Source organism: Mytilus californianus, unplaced genomic scaffold (genome assembly GCF_021869535.1).
Source record: "Mytilus californianus isolate M0D057914Y unplaced genomic scaffold, xbMytCali1.0.p SCAF_1, whole genome shotgun sequence".
In the NCBI taxonomy this organism is placed as follows: domain Eukaryota; kingdom Metazoa; phylum Mollusca; class Bivalvia; order Mytilida; family Mytilidae; genus Mytilus; species Mytilus californianus.
Window position 1 is genome coordinate 112062771 of NW_026262581.1, and position 16300 is coordinate 112079070.

Here is a 16300-nt window from a genome sequence, read left to right on the forward strand (position 1 = left end):
AGTTTGTAACTTTAAAGACTTATTATCAATCAAAATATTAGGATACCATTTTTGTTTGCTTCAAGCAAAAAATATTTTACACATGAAGTGTTTTTGTTATTATCTTACTTGATCACAAAAATTAAATTTGAATATGCTTGTGCTCTTTCTCGATTTAGCTGCAATTTTTTTAGCTAAATCCCTGAATTATTGCATCATCAAATCAGAGTTTATGTTAATATTTTATGAAAGGTTTCTATCAGATATTTAAAAATAAATTATTCTAAATGGTTGGCAGCATACAATTTTTCTTTGTCCTTGATTTTGTAGGGCAAAATAAGCCTCAAAATGTGTTTCCTTTCCAATGTCTAGTTTGTTAAAAACTGTAGAGCTTGATTGCATATTAATGATGGGTCTATTTGGTCAAGCGGTCTAAGTAGTTCATCTGCTATGATAGTTAGCTTGTCAACACCGAGGTTATGACTTCCAACCCTGCTCATGGCAAGGTGTGGTTTTTATTAATTGGTCAGAAATGTCAGTTTTCCAACCATAAGTCTGTGGTTCTCTCCTGATACTCTTGTTTCCTCCACCAATAGAAACTGGCTGCCATAATTCAGCCAAAGGCACTGAAAGTGGAGATAAACACAAACAAACTAACAGATAAACAAAACATATTTATGTACTGATAGTGCTAGAAATTTTAGAAATTGAGTGTAGTAAATGAAAAGTACTATCATAGTCACTGATTATCTCTCCCATCAATGTGCAGATCTCGTGGAGAATTAGTGCTGTCCATCACAGCATTTAGAATCTGCATGTGCATAGTTTGTTGTAGACAAGCCTTATTCACTCAAGTAAAACCAGTTGTGTATATTTAATTACATCATAGTTTGAACATATTCACAAATTGTTCAGGTGTTATAGAAGACTTTGATGGAGCCATATCTGGATTTGAACAGGGATGTCCTTGTATCTGAAAGAAAAATGAAACCAGTGATTATCTATGCATATCTGTTAAGTATTATGTATTTAAGAAAACAAAATGGTATTTCATTGAAGTACCTAATCTTCCAAAAGATTGAACATCTGATGCAACTTAAACAGTTAAATGAAAATAAAAGGAGTTATTCCATATTGATAGAACTTTAGTAGGTTTTTCTATATGAATGGTATTTTGAATAAATAAGCATATTCATCTGCGGAAAAAGTATATTCACCGCGCAAAACGTCGCATGCTTTTACGCATATAATTATGTTAAAATCGTTTGATGTACAATTGGTTTTGGTAAATAATTGTCATAACATACATTTCTATCTGTACTCTCGGAATATGGAATAAAACAATTACTGTCTTTTGTTTCGGTAAATATGTGGTTTAATTGACTTTTGAAAAACTGATAATCTCTTCGGCCGTTGGCCTCAGTGAATATCAGTTTTTCAAAAGTCAATAACCTCATCAAAAGACAGTAATTGTATAATATTGGTTATATGTCAATGACATAGCAACACGAAGCTAATAATCAAATGACATCTAGAGGTCAGCATACAGTCTTCAATAATAGACAGGTGTCTACACAATATGTCAATCTCTAAATCATATGTGTATAAAAAAATGAATGAATTTAATAGAAACCAGCAAAGATCTGCCTTTAACAATCGAGATTTAAAAAAAGTCTTTTTAATCATTTTTGATAGATCAATTTGGGTTTGTTGATTATTATTGTAATTGCGAAAGAGTACTCACCCTCCAATATAACTTCCTACAATTATCGCACAAAACAACCTCGTCTCCGTACACCTCCGTAAATGTTAATTTGAACCGCCTGTTTGAATAAAATTATATTTCTGTAATAACAGTCTTCACTGATGCTGGACAAACATGTTATACACATTAAAATATACAGTTCTGTGGTAAATATCGCATGCATTTTTAGGATGAGAACATTTTCAACAATAATGAATTATGCAGATTCAGTCTCTAGAGTGAATAAAGAGGGATGGAGGGAAGGAAAAAGTAGTTAGTTTTGACTCTTTATCCTTTAAAGAACTGTTGTGAGTTGGGTTCTCTTGCATTCAGAGATCTGGGTATTCTATTGATACAATCATATTTATTGTCCTCATTGCGTCTGGAATAAGTTAATGATTTCTACGTTAAATTTACTTGTTCCAAGTTATTTTTATGACCACAAACTGAAATCCATTAAACTTGCTTAGGTCCTCTTCAACCTCATACTTTATTTAAAATTGAGAATGGAAATGGGGAATGTGTCAAAGAGACAACAACCCAACCTTTTTTATTCTACCTGATGAGTCTTTTGTAGACGAAACGCACATCTGGCATACAATTTTTTATACGACCGCAAAAATTAAAAATTTTTTGGTCGTATATTGGTATGACGTTGGCGTCGTCGTCGTCGTCGTCGTCGTCTGGCGTCGTCCGGCGTCGTCCGAAGACACATTGGTTTTCGCACTCTAACTTTAGTTTAAGTGAATGGATCTCCGTGAAATTTTACCATAAGGTTCAATACCACAAAAGGAAGGTTGGGATTGATTTTGGGGGTTATGGTACCAACAGTTAAGGAATTAGGGGCTAAAAAGGGGCCAAAAATAAGCATTTTTGTAACTTCCAGACATAACTTGTGTGTTAGTGTATGGATCTCTCTGACATTGTACCACAAGGTTCCATATCACAAAGGGAATGCTGGGATTGATTTTGGGGGTAATTGCCTCAAAATGTAAGGAATTAGGGGCCAAAAAAGGGGCAAAAAACAAGCATTTTTCTAGTTTCATGACAATAACTTGTGTGTAAGTGTATGGATCTTTCTGAAATTGAACTACAAGGTACTATATCACAAAGGGAAAGCTGGAATTGAGATTGGGGGTAATTGCCCAAAACATTTAGGAATAAGGGGCCAAAAAGGGGCCAAAAATAGCATTTTTCTAGTTTCCAGACAATAACTTGTGTTCAAGTGTATGGATCTCTCTGAAATTGTACTGCAAGGTACCATACCACAAAGGGAAGGCTGGGATTGATTTTGGGGGTAATTCCTTCAAAATTTTAGGAATTAGGGGCCAAAAAGGGGACAAAAACAAGCATTTTTCTAGTTTCATGACAATAACTTGTGTGTAAGTGTATGGATCTTTCTGAAATTGAACTACAAGGTACTATATCACAAAGGGAAAGCTGGAATTGAGATTGGGGGTAATTGCCCAAAACTTGGGGGGGGGGGGATTTTTTTTTTTTCCTTTTTTTTCCTTTTAAAGTTTTCCATTTTAAGTTGGTTATTTCTGATTTATATTTAAAAGCAAATAATAATGATATGGTAGGAGATACATACCAAGCAGGATGTGTAAATTATTATATAATAAGTATTGTGCAATAGCAAGAAATTTTCAATTGCACAGTATTGCACAATAGCAAGAAATCTTCCATTGCACAGTATTGCGCAATAGCAAGAAATCTTCAATTGCACAGTATTGCGCAATAGCAAGAAATATCCAATAGCACAATATTACACAATAGCAAGAAATTGTCAATTGTACAGTATTGCGCAATAGCAAGAAATATTCAATTGCACAGTATTGTGCAAAAGAAGATACTTCGTATAAATTACTTATTTCTTGACCAATTTCAATGGGGTTTTATTCTTGAATTCTTGGGGTTCTTTAATATGCTGAATCTAACCGTGTATTAAGTTTTTGGATTTTGGGCCCCGTTTTTAAATTGGTCCACATTGAGGTCCAAAGGGTCCAAAATTGAACTTTGTTTGATTTCATCAAAAATTGAATTATTGGGGTTCTTTGATATGCCGAATCTAACCGTGTATTTAGATTCTTAATTGTTGGTTCCGTTTTCAAATTGGTCTACATTAAGGTCCAAAGGGTCCAAAATTAAACTTAGTTTGATTTTAACAAAAATTGAATTCTTAGGGTTCTTTGATATGCTGAATCGAAACATGTATTTAGATTTTTGATTATGGGCCCAGTTTTCAAGTTGTTTCAAATCGGGGTCCAAAATTTAACTTTGTTTGATTTCAACAAAAATTGAATATATGGGGTTCTTTGATATGCTGAATCTAACCATGTATTTAGATTTTTGATTTTTGGGCCCCATTATCAACTTTGTCCACATTGAGGTCAAAAGGGTCCTAAATTAAACTTTGTTTGATTTCATCAAAAATTGAATTCTTGGGGTTCTTTGATATGCTGAATCTAACCATGTATTTAGATTTTGGATATTGGACCATAATAGGTGAATGTCCAATTTAAAATTTTTAAGTTCTTAGACCACATTCATTCTGTGTCAGTAACCTATGCTGTGTCAAATATTTAATCACAATCCAAATTCAGAGCTGTATCAAGCTTGAAAGTTGTGTCCATACTTGCCCCAACTGTTCAGGGTTCGACCTCTGCGGTCGTACCAAGCTGCGCCCTGCGGAGCATTTTATTAAGCCTTGTATCTATGATAAGTTTATTCAATATAGTTGGCTTAGAAGCTAGGTATTTACTTACCCTTTACATAAATAAAACATATGTATCCAGATAGTGTCACTGTAATCCAAGTCATCGGTAGTAAGTGAAGCAACTTGTTTTTCCGAGAAATGGAGGAAGCATAACTGTTGCCATAGTAGTGAATCTTCACATATGACATTGAGATAGCTACAAGCTTGTCCCAGGTTAAGAATGTCTTTAGGATTTGACAGTTTGGAAATAATGTTGTAAATGCATTCTTTTGGTAGATCTAGAAACATTGGCTTACCATCCTCTTCTCTCTGAAATTGCAGTATAGATTATAAGATCTTAGATTTGACTATAGTTATTGGATTCAAAGTTAAAAGTTCTGTTTGTTTATTTGTAATGCATGTTCTGTGGTAATTATACTTGAAACCTTGACTGAGATACAAATTTGATCCCCTAGGAAACTAACTATTGAAATTATAAGGTGAGAATATTGTTATTTTTGTAGGGCCAAAAGAGCCTCTAAACGGCCTTCTCTCTAATTCATAGCTTAAAAAAACTGTAGAGCTTAATTGCATATTAATGATGGGTCTGGGTGGTTCCTTGGTCTAGTTGTTCGTTAACTTGTCAACACTGAAGTTATATGACTTCCAATCCTGCTCATGGCGAGGTGTGGTCGTTTTTAATTGCACACCCAAGGTAGTAACAACCCCTCGCCTTTTCCGACCAAGCATAATATACAAACCGGTTTTATTTCAAACATGTCCAATCGACATAGAAGATTGCTAACTGTCTCCTTATGTTTGTTCCACAACCGTTTGCTACCAATTCTATTCCTCTCTCCCTTTTCCAAAGACGTCAATGCAGTCCTCAACAGTTTACGTACACAATTAAGATTTGTTTCAGAAGACAAAGCTGAAAATAAAGCAATACAATTGAGAATGGAAATGGGGAATATGTCAAAGAGACAACAACCCGACCAAAGAGCAGACAACAGCCGCAGGCCACCAATGGGTCTTCAATACAGCGAGAAAATCCCGCACCATGAGGTGGTCCTCAGCTGGCCCCTAAATAAAATTCTAGTTCAGTGAAAATGGACGTCACACTAAACTCCAAAATATATAAATCAACTAAAATTAAAAAACACACAAGACTAACAAAGGCCAGAGGCTCCTGACTTGGGACAGGCGCAACAATGCGGCGGGGTTAAACATGTTTTGTGAGATCTCAACCCTCCCCAATACCTCTTGCCAATGTAGAAAAAAGAAACACATAGCAATACGTACAGTAAGAAGTCCGAGTCCGATGTCAAAATAGGTACCAAAAAGAAACTAAGCAAAATGACAATGATACATAAATGAACAAAGGACTACTAGCAGTTATTGACATGCCAGCTCCAAACCTCAATTTAACTGATTGAAAGATTATGTCTTCATCATATGAAAATCAAGTACAATCCTTCCCGTTAGGGTTTAGTATCATACCATCATAAAATATATGAGAAGAACATAACCCGTATCATGCCAACAACTAGTTTTAGAATAAATGTGTTTATTTCCGATGCAAAGACCCTATGAGTGAATCAATATTAATACCAAAATATGCAATCCTTAATGACTTGACAACAGTATCGTAACTATATCCTTTCCGAATAAGTCTGTTTAAAGGTTTGGTTAGCTTTTGAGGTGAATGCCGACATTTTTGTGCTTTGTAAAGAATATTACCATAAAACATTGGATGTGAAATACCTGAACGTATGTAAGATGTGCAAACATTAATTTCAATGGAAAACTTGCCACTTAAAACATGCCTGTATATATATAATTTTTTAAAAGAGAAGTCGGTCGATTTTGGGGAATTGAACGTGTCAGAACTTGTTATATGTGAAATGAGGCTGGAATTTTCCTGGCTTGTCTGAGTGAAAGAGACATCTTTTTGTTGGTTTTTATTTTTCAAGCACACTGAAAAATCATTTATGAACATTACAATCATGGATTCAGCTCTTTTATTGGGAACCAACTATGAATTAATACGATTATAAAATCAGAACAAAAGAACCGAAAAAAATTCTGTTGCTTTGAATTTCTGTATTCTGTATTATTAAAAAGAAATTTGACCTGTGAACAAAGGGAAAGAAGATACCAATGAGGCAATAATAACACACAAGTGGAAGAAAGACTACATAGTGAAGAAAACAAATACGACAAAAAGACAAGTCCACAAACCACTAAACAAGACTGAGCAACACGAATCCCAATAAAAAAATTTTGGCCCAGGGAGGGCAAACAGTTTCCTTTCTACATGAGGTACCCTGTCGTAGTGTTCATATAGCAAGTACAAATTTGGTGGCACCAGGTCACATTCGACTCATCCCGTGCAATTGCTATCCGCAGTCGTCCTCAGTATTACTTATAATCATATAAAACATTTACCAAATTGCAGTGTGAATCATTCAACTAAATTGATTAATTAGTAAAATATTCTAACAACTAGTAACTAAAGACTACAGTAAGTTTTAAATTAATATGAGAAAGACGGCGAATTGATAGTAGGTTAGATGCAGGGTGGTATTTGCTATTGTATTGTTATTTGGGTGGGTTTTTTTTATATAAAAAAAGATTTTTTGTTAATATAAATTGGTTTTGCAAATGCACTGCTACTTGCCGAAGTCTAGATTCAGCAGTAGGATTATCATTTTAATCATTTGATGTGTTTAGTTATGCGGGGTTACGAAGTCTAGATTCAGCAGTAGGATTATCATTTTTATCATTTGATGTGTTTAGTTATGGGTTACGAAGTCTAGATTCAGCAGTAGGATTATCATTTTTATCATTTGATGTGTTTAGTTATGGGTTACGAACTGCAATTTAATGGATATTTATTTCATATGACTCGATTTTAATGCCGTGACTTACATTCAATACACAGTAATTGGAAGAAAGGATATACATTTTTTCTAAATTAATAAAAAGAATTAACAAAACCATTTAATTAAAATTTTAAATAAAGATAACTTTCCACTTGATTAATTTTAAGATTTGTTTATTTGATAGTGGAAACTATAGAATTTCTAACCCCATGAAACATGACAGCGTTATAGCTACTTTGTCTCTAAAAAGTGTGACTTAAAAACAAGTAAGAATTGTAATTATATGTATATTGCATTGACAGCAAAATTATAAGAAAGTTCACCTTCAAATAGCATCTTTTCAATAGCTATAAAAACTTGTCTCTGTGATGTACCACTGATTTTGTTCAGCCCAACTGTTAACAATGATCTGAAAAACTACGAAATGGAATCTCTTTTAGATACAAATGTGTTATATACTGATTTGTTTTTGTAATAAAGGTTACGCCTGCATGGGTTTAATGTCGACCTAACAATTTTTGTTTTGATGATAACGTAATTGGAAATTGCATTATTCTTTCTTTGTTGTTTCTCTTGTCAATACTTTTCAAGCAAATCAAAGCTATCTTTTCCTCTGCAGCTACAGAGTATACTGGGTAGGTGTTCTGTAAACCTTGTGACTTTTGATATGGCCGTCGTTCGACTGGTATATCATGGTTTAATACCACTGTCCATCGAACCGTTTCCGTTTCCATTTTGACAATCGTCTTTTAATATTGTCGGTTTGAAGTTATGAAACTTAAATTATAAAAAGTAGGTGTGTGATTTTGTCCTCATATATGGAAACTCAGTACGGTTCCACCGAATGATATGGAATTTGACAACATATCCTAACCTGTAAATTTATTCTTTTTTATACATACTAGTAACTGATTTTCTGATTGGTTATGCTGTGTTTTTGTGATTTTTTTTATTAGATAAAGGAGACGGGATCATGGATTCATAGCACAGCTGCCTACTCATGAAAAACACAAGGAAACGATAAGGCTGGATGCCAATACACTGTAATACATTGTTGTACTTACATCAGAGCAGTAACGAAATCCACCAATACTTAATGCCACTTTCTCAACTTCTAACTTTTGTAAAGTTTCACTCAAACTTATTGTTATTCGTCTCTAAAATGAAATAATTCATTATATGTAAAACGCCTGATACAGACCACTTGTGTCAGGAAAGGATATAGCATCAAATAGTGTGTGTAAAGAATATTCTTTACGTATAAAAGCATTCCAATCTATTATGATAATTAAAAAAAAAGTCAATTGTCTTATGATCTCTTTAATAATATCTTGAAATATCCAATATTTGTCTTATGATCTCTTATCATGAAATATCCAGTATTAGTCTTATGATCTCTTATCATGAAATATCCAATATTAGTCATATTTACTGATTTCAAGTGTAGCTTTTGAATTGAAGATGAGCAGGTAAAAGAACATCTTATTGTGACATGAGAGTCTATTATCAACCATTTTTTCATTGCTTTGTTTATTCAAAATTTTACCTCTTTCCCAGTTCCCTGAATTTGATGAATACATGGCTGCCATACATCTTCGTCTGCACTACAAAAGATAACGCATGCAGTTAAAACCAAAGCAAAAAATACATGTACAAGACAAATAAATTAGAAAGAAGTTGCTTTAAATCAATACCAATGGTACTAGTTTTAAAATAAGCATCTTTGTTTGTAAAGAAATAAAGGTTCTTCTTGAAGGTGTTTCTTGATGTGAAAACTCTGTAGACTCACCACAAACTGAATAAAATACGAATGATTTTGTGTAAACTTTGAGCATGAAAGACTTAGTTTACATATCAATGATCTTGGTAAAATATCATTCATTACATATAGGTCCAATTAAATGCACTAAAAGTAATGTCCAGATCTATACTCATACAAACCTTGCAGAATTATTTCGCCGGTTTTGTTAGTATTCGAAAGAATGCCCAAGGTTTCGAATAACTAAACCTGTACTCGGCCAGTTGCGGATATAGAATAGAATATTCCGAATTAAAGGGCCCACAAGGGGCAACATGAGATAATAACATTACACATATTAAACAAAAACAAAGAACAATACTGAGGGAAAGAATTACTTGATCGATAAGAACGCCTCCCCCTTTTGACGAAGCAAATATGATAAATGCATAGGCATTTTATCATTTATATAAAACAAAATACGAATATACATATTTCACGTCTTGAACCAACATAAAAAGGACACCCCACCTTTCAGAACACTGCATTCGCCTTCAATTATCGACGAGCCACTGGAGACTCACGCTGGAGATATGGAGGATGAATATCTTCATGTCATTTTCACCGATGAAACTGCAGTGATAACTGTAATTTTTAAGAGATACCTGATTTTTTCGATTCATTTGATTGAATACAGAATACTTATACTAAATAGTCAAGATTGTTGTAATTTTCCACAATATCAAACTTTTTAGTTAAAGTAACCTAGATATTAGGGGAGAAGGGGTGGATGTCACAGGCATTTGTCTCTGTGTGACACATGCAGTGTTATATTAAGGTATATACAGAAGCGGAGTTAGGGGGGATAGTTAGGGGGCCCGCGGATCCTTATCTGATATAGGATTTTTTTTCAGAGACAAGTGACTGTGGTGGATGTACATTTGCACGTGACCAAAGGAAATATCATGTATTTAAATTGAACAATGCGGCATTGATTGCTACAGCTATTGAAAGGTTGTGGAAGATCTTTTAGTATTACAATTATTCTCTTTTACGTTATTGCATATGCCAAAATGTTGGCTTAATTATACCTATATATTACATCAGAAATTTAAGACCTGTTTTAAAAATCTGAGAATATAATTACCTTTTTGGTTAATATTGAAATAAAATAATATTCAAATAATTTGTTTGTGTACTTACGACATTCTTTCTGAAGCAAAAAGTACCTGACTAGTCTGTGTACCTTTTGCTGCGATAGTACATGCAGGTAAGAGCTGTTTAGAAAAATCTATTTTAAAACATTACAGGTAAATCTATTAAATTTTATTAGAGTATATGCTACTTTCGTTTTGCGCCATTACCATATATGGCAATTTAATTGTTTACAATACCATATTTGTCGATAAATCAGTATAGGCTTGATCAGTGCTTTTTAAAACAGACTAAAGAACGGGTCAATATATATATTGTCTCAGAGACACTTTTAATCCTATATCGTTAATAAATACTTGCATACCATATATATATTTATACGTGTTTATATTTTTTCGTTTGGGCTTGTATTATATTTGCCTTCGGGTTTATATGATCCGTTCATCCTATTTTGACTCTTTCAAAATTCAAGAGTCTATCCTAAATTGAGGTAAATTATATGGCCTTCCAAATACCGTTTCGATTCCTAACATCACTGAAGAGACATTATTTGTCGAAATCCGGATATGATGTACAAAAACCTTTGCAACTTTTGTTTGCGGTATATCATCTTTTCCGCAAGTTTATTGTTTTCTGTTTGGTATTAAATTTAAAATTAAGATCCATTTATTACATCGGTGATCCGTTTATTTGGCAATCGCCAATGGCAGTCAGCAGGGTTTAAGAACATTTGTTGTTCGACCTGTTATATAGTCAAATGCACTTTGTTAAAATATACTTTTTCACTTTTTTGGTCTTTTGGAAAATGTTGTTTGTGCTGTATTTAGACCCCTCTAACAAGAAATTTGTATTGCATGCACACGTATAAAAATTGCGGTTTTTATCCAACGCAATCATAGATTTGAACGTTGTTTTCAATTTAGACTTGTATATATATATATATATCATGTTTCCGATATACCATCTTTTCCGCAAGTTTTTTTTTCCGTTTGGTAATAAATTATTAATTAGATCCATTTTTTACATCTGGTGATCCGTTTATTTGTCAATCGCCAATGTCAGCAGGGTTTAAGAACATCAGTTGTTCGACCTGCTAGTCAAATGCGTTTTGTTAAAATATACTTTTTCACTTTTTTGGTCTTTTGGAAAAATGTTGTTTGTGCTGTATTTAGACCCCTCTAACAAGAAATTTGTTTTGCATGCACACGTATAAAAATTGCGGTTTTTATCCAACGCAATCATAGGTTTGAACGTTGTTTTCAATTTAGACTTGTTTATACATTTTCGTTTGGGCTTGTATTATATTTGCCTTCGGGTTTATATGATCCGTTCATCCTATTTTGACTCTTTCAAAATTCAAGAGTCTATCCTAAATTGAGGTAAATTATATGGCCTTCCAAATACCGTTTCGATTCCTAACATCACTGAAGAGACATTATTTGTCGAAATCCGGATATGGTGTACAAAAACCTTTGCAACTTTTGTTTGCGGTATATCATCTTTTCCGCAAGTTTATTGTTTTCTGTTTGGTATTAAATTTAAAATTAAGATCCATTTATTACATCGGTGATCCGTTTATTTGGCAATCGCCAATGGCAGTCAGCAGGGTTTAAGAACATTTGTTGTTCGACCTGTTAGTCAAATGCACTTTGTTAAAATATACTTTTTCACTTTTTTGGTCTTTTGGAAAATGTTGTTTGTGCTGTATTTAGACCCCTCTAACAAGAAATTTGTATTGCATGCACACGTATAAAAATTGCGGTTTTTATCCAACACAATCATAGGTTTGAACGTTGTTTTCAATTTAGCCTTGTTTATATTTTTTCGTTTGGGGTTTGTATTATATTTGCCTTCGGGTTTATATGATCCGTTCATCCTATTTTGACTCTTTCAAAATTCAAGAGTCTATCCTAAATTGAGGTAAATTATATGGCCTTCCAAATACCGTTTCGATTCCTAACATCACTGAAGAGACATTATTTGTCGAAATCCGGATATGGTGTACAAAAACCTTTGCAACTTTTGTTTGCGGTATATCATCTTTTCCGCAAGTTTATTGTTTTCTGTTTGGTATTAAATTTAAAATTAAGATCCATTTATTACATCGGTGATCCGTTTATTTGGCAATCGCCAATGGCAGTCAGCAGGGTTTAAGAACATTTGTTGTTCGACCTGTTAGTCAAATGCACTTTGTTAAAATATACTTTTTCACTTTTTTGGTCTTGTGGAAAATGTTGTTTGTGCTGTATTTAGACCCCTCTAACAAGAAATTTGTATTGCATGCACACGTATAAAAATTGCGGTTTTTATCCAACGCAATCATAGGTTTGAACGTTGTTTTCAATTTAGACTTGTATATATATATATATATATATAAGTGCCTATAAATAGCAGCACATGACTTACAAATCTATGGGAGTGTGGATTAATCAGTACAGAGATTAATTCAATTACACAAATAAAATTATAGATTGCCTAACAATGTAATTTTAACACACTATTTAGTATGTAAATATAAGAATGTTTAAAATATTTACAAAATGATGAAAATAAACGCAATATTTCGCTAGACTAACTAGCTTTATCAAGCGTGCATCTATCCAGGTGAAATCGGATGTAGATGATAAGAAACTTTTGTTTTGTTGCACTTGAATTAAGCTGCCTTGAAAATAATACATAATTTGGATGAAGTTCAAGATTTTTAAAAAATTGGTAGTTGAAGTTAGCAACGTTCATTGGCCAATATTACAGGATAAAAAGTACGATGCTGTGTACTAAATTATTCTTTATCTTTCCTGTATCTTTTCTCATCTTTTTCGTTAAGACCATCACGTTCTAAAGTGTGGAGTTGGTGGATCCAAAAATTTTCTCTTCTCCTTCTCGCCGTGGTGTCCCACTCGGTGTTGACTTCTATGATTTGGAAGGTAACATTATCAAAAGAATGTTTCGTTGAACGAAGATGTCTTGTGAGAGGACAGTTTTTGTTGGTTTTGTACCATGAACGATGGTTATTGAGCCGAATATTAAATTTGTCCATTGTTTCTCCCACATACTGAATGCCACATGTGTCACATGTTAATATATAAATTGAGTTCTCCGTTTTACAGTTGGAATTTGAGTAGATGGTATAATTTTGTTTAGTAACGGAGCTGATGAAAGAACTGCTTGTATTGGCAGCTTTACAACACAAGCAGTTCCTTCGACCACATTGTTTGTAGCAACCGGGAGATGGAGTAGGCTGCTTTGCTAATACAGATGTCACTAATTTGTCACGGATGTTTTTAGGTCTTCTGAAGGCCATGACTGGTGGTGAGGAAAATACTTTTTTAAGATTTGAATCATTTTCTATAATTTTCCAATGCTTCTGAACTATGGAAGACACATTTTTAAAATCAGGATGGTAAGTGAGTACAAGGGGTGTTCTGTTAGCTGCTTTATTCTTATCTTTGTACTCTAGAAGTTCTTGGCGACTAGTTTTGTTTGCTCTTTCGAAAGCGCTATCAATGATGTTGTTATTGTATCCTCGAACAACTAGATGTTTACGTAGTTGTCCAAGTCTAGCATTTTGCGTATTTTCAGTAGAGCATATTCTCTTGATTCGCAATGCCTGGCTGAATGGGATGCCACGAGAGCAGTGTTTAGGATGGCAACTTTTAGGAGAAAGGAATTGATGTTTGATTATTAAAGAATAATTTAGTACACAGTATCGTCCTTTTTATCCTGTAATATTGGCCAATGGACGTTGCTAACTTCAACTACCAATTTTGTAAAAATCTTGAACTTCATCCAAATTATGTATTATTTTCAAGGCAGCTTAATTCAAGTGCAACATATACATTGAGCTGCAAAAGTTTCTTATCATCTACATCCGATTTCACCTGGATAGATGCACGCTTGATAAAGCTAGTTAGTCTAGCGAAATATTGCGTTTATTTTCATCATTTTGTAAATATTTTAAACATTCTTATATTTACATACTAAATAGTGTGTTAAAATTACATTGTTAGGCAATCTATATATATATATATATATATAAGTCTAGAGATTTCCACAACGATACTAATATAAGATGGTATTATACGAAGATGTTGTTAATAAATCGTGTTGACAAATATTTCGGCTTAACAAATAGCCTTCTTCGGTGTCAATTATTTTAACAATACTGATAATATGTATAAAAATAGCTCAATAATACAGGTAAGTTTTGGTCTATTGATTTAATCCAAAATCCTGAACATCATAATATAAAACAAAACTCAATACTCAAATATACGTGACTGTGTATATTTACAACCCAAAATGAGTGAAAAATAAAACTTAGTATTTTTTATTGATGCCGTTTGGATGATGTACATTAAGTTCCTTTATCCAAAAGCTTTCCCGAACCTGTCGCTGGGCATCACTCCAGTGAATGTTCTGTTCAATCACTAGGATCTTCATGCGGTTAAAGTCATCAAGTGTGTGACCAGACTGTCTGAAATGCTGAGAAACTGGGAGAAGTGGCTTCTTAGAGATATCACTCCTATGGCCATTGAGGCGTTTGTGGAAAAGCTGCTTTGACTCACCAACATATTGGGGGCCACAAACCGAACATTCTAGAATGTAAATAACATTCATACTTTTGCAGTTAACATTGCAAAATATCTTATAGTTATTTTCGGTTGCCTTACTGTGAAAAGTTGATGAGTGATGCATCTGTAGGCAGCATTTGCAGCGTTTTTCATCACACGAACGACATTCTCCAGAAGTACTTCTATTATCAGACACTTCATCCCGCACCAGCAGGTTACGCAGACTATTGGGTTGCCTAAAAGCTATCATGGGAGGCTCGGGAAAAATCTTGGATAGTTTGGAATTCTTTTCAACTGTTTTTCAATGCTCACGAATGACACCGAAGCTGTTTTTGAGAGATGGGTGGTAAGTAAGAACACATGGAGTCCTTTTATTTTTCTTTTTATATTTGTATTCTAACAGTTTACTCCTTGGAATAGTTTCCGCTTTCTGAAAGCCTTTTTGGATAGTTTTGTGTTTGTAGCCCCTTCTCTTCAAGCGGGTTTCGAGTTGACGTAGTTGTTTTTTAGTTGTTTCTGAGTTGGAACATATTCGCTTGACTCTGAGTGCCTGACTGTACGGGATGCTCTTAGTACAATGAGCAGGATGGCAACTTTTAGGGGACAGATATTGGTGAGTGTCAGTAGGCTTAGAATATAGATCAGTGGATATGATGCCATCTGTGAGCGAGCTGGAGGTATCGAGGAAGGTGATTTTGGATTTAGATTTCTCATGAGTAAATTTGATACTTGGATGTATGTTGTTAGCATGAGTGATGAATGTATCTAAATCCTCGTCACTTTTATTCCATTTCATATCCACATCATCTATAAATCTAAACCAGGAAAGCGGTTTTTTTGATGGAAGATTCAAGGAGTTGTTTTTCTAATTTGCCCATAAATATGTTGGCATATGATGGAGCCATTTTGGTGCCCATAGCAGTTCCATTAACTTGCAGATAATGGTCTCCATCAAAAGTGAAGTTGTTGTTTTTGAGTACCAGCGTGAGCATTTTGACCAGGCATTCAGTAGGTGGATATTTCACTGGTCGGGAATTCCAAACTTCTTTACATGCATCAATGCCATCTGCATGTGGAATATTCGTGTAGAGGGAGGTGACGTCCATAGAGACAAGTGTCGTGTCGGGGGGGAGTGGATTTAAGGCCTGCAATTTTCTAAGATAATCGGTAGTATCTTTGATGTGAGATGGTAAGTCCTCAACTTGTTGACGAAGATGGAAGTCAACGAATTCCGATATTTTTTCCGTCGGATGACCGTTCGCTGAAACTATAGGTCTTCCTGGGTTGTTGGCCTTATGAATTTTAGGTAAAAGATAAAATCTGCCCGGTTTTGGATTTTCTGGTTTCAAATATTCTAGAGTCTTTTCATCGATGAAACCATCGTTGTGCATTTCTACCATACTATCAGTTATTTCTCTGCTAAAAGATGTTGTAGGATCAGAGTCTAGTTTTTGGTAGAACCTTGCATCGCCAAGTTGTCGTTCAGCCTCTTGAATATAGGCAGATTTATCCATGACAACCACTGCACTG

At 34.1% G+C, this 16300-nt stretch overlaps 2 protein-coding genes across 9 annotated transcripts in view; one reads left to right on the forward strand and one right to left on the reverse strand.

The window, feature by feature from the left end:
- LOC127711414 (F-box only protein 32-like) overlaps window positions 1-11152 on the reverse strand; it is an 11546-nt gene extending 394 nt beyond the window's left edge. Inside the window, exons 1-8 of the mRNA XM_052217454.1 lie at window positions 10248-11152; window positions 8853-8910; window positions 8371-8463; window positions 7630-7723; window positions 5183-5352; window positions 4492-4751; window positions 1724-1802; window positions 1-952 (exon numbers count right to left, since the gene is read on the reverse strand). The exon at window positions 1-952 is cut by the window's left edge and continues 394 nt beyond it. Of these exons, the coding sequence (XP_052073414.1) occupies window positions 863-952; window positions 1724-1802; window positions 4492-4751; window positions 5183-5352; window positions 7630-7723; window positions 8371-8463; window positions 8853-8910; window positions 10248-10252 (849 nt within the window). The 5' untranslated portion in view covers window positions 10253-11152 and the 3' untranslated portion in view covers window positions 1-862. The remainder of the gene's footprint in view (window positions 953-1723; window positions 1803-4491; window positions 4752-5182; window positions 5353-7629; window positions 7724-8370; window positions 8464-8852; window positions 8911-10247) is intronic.
- Window positions 1-16300, forward strand: part of LOC127711223 (heat shock 70 kDa protein 14-like) — a 65901-nt gene that overhangs the window by 32959 nt on the left and 16642 nt on the right. The window lies entirely within an intron of this gene.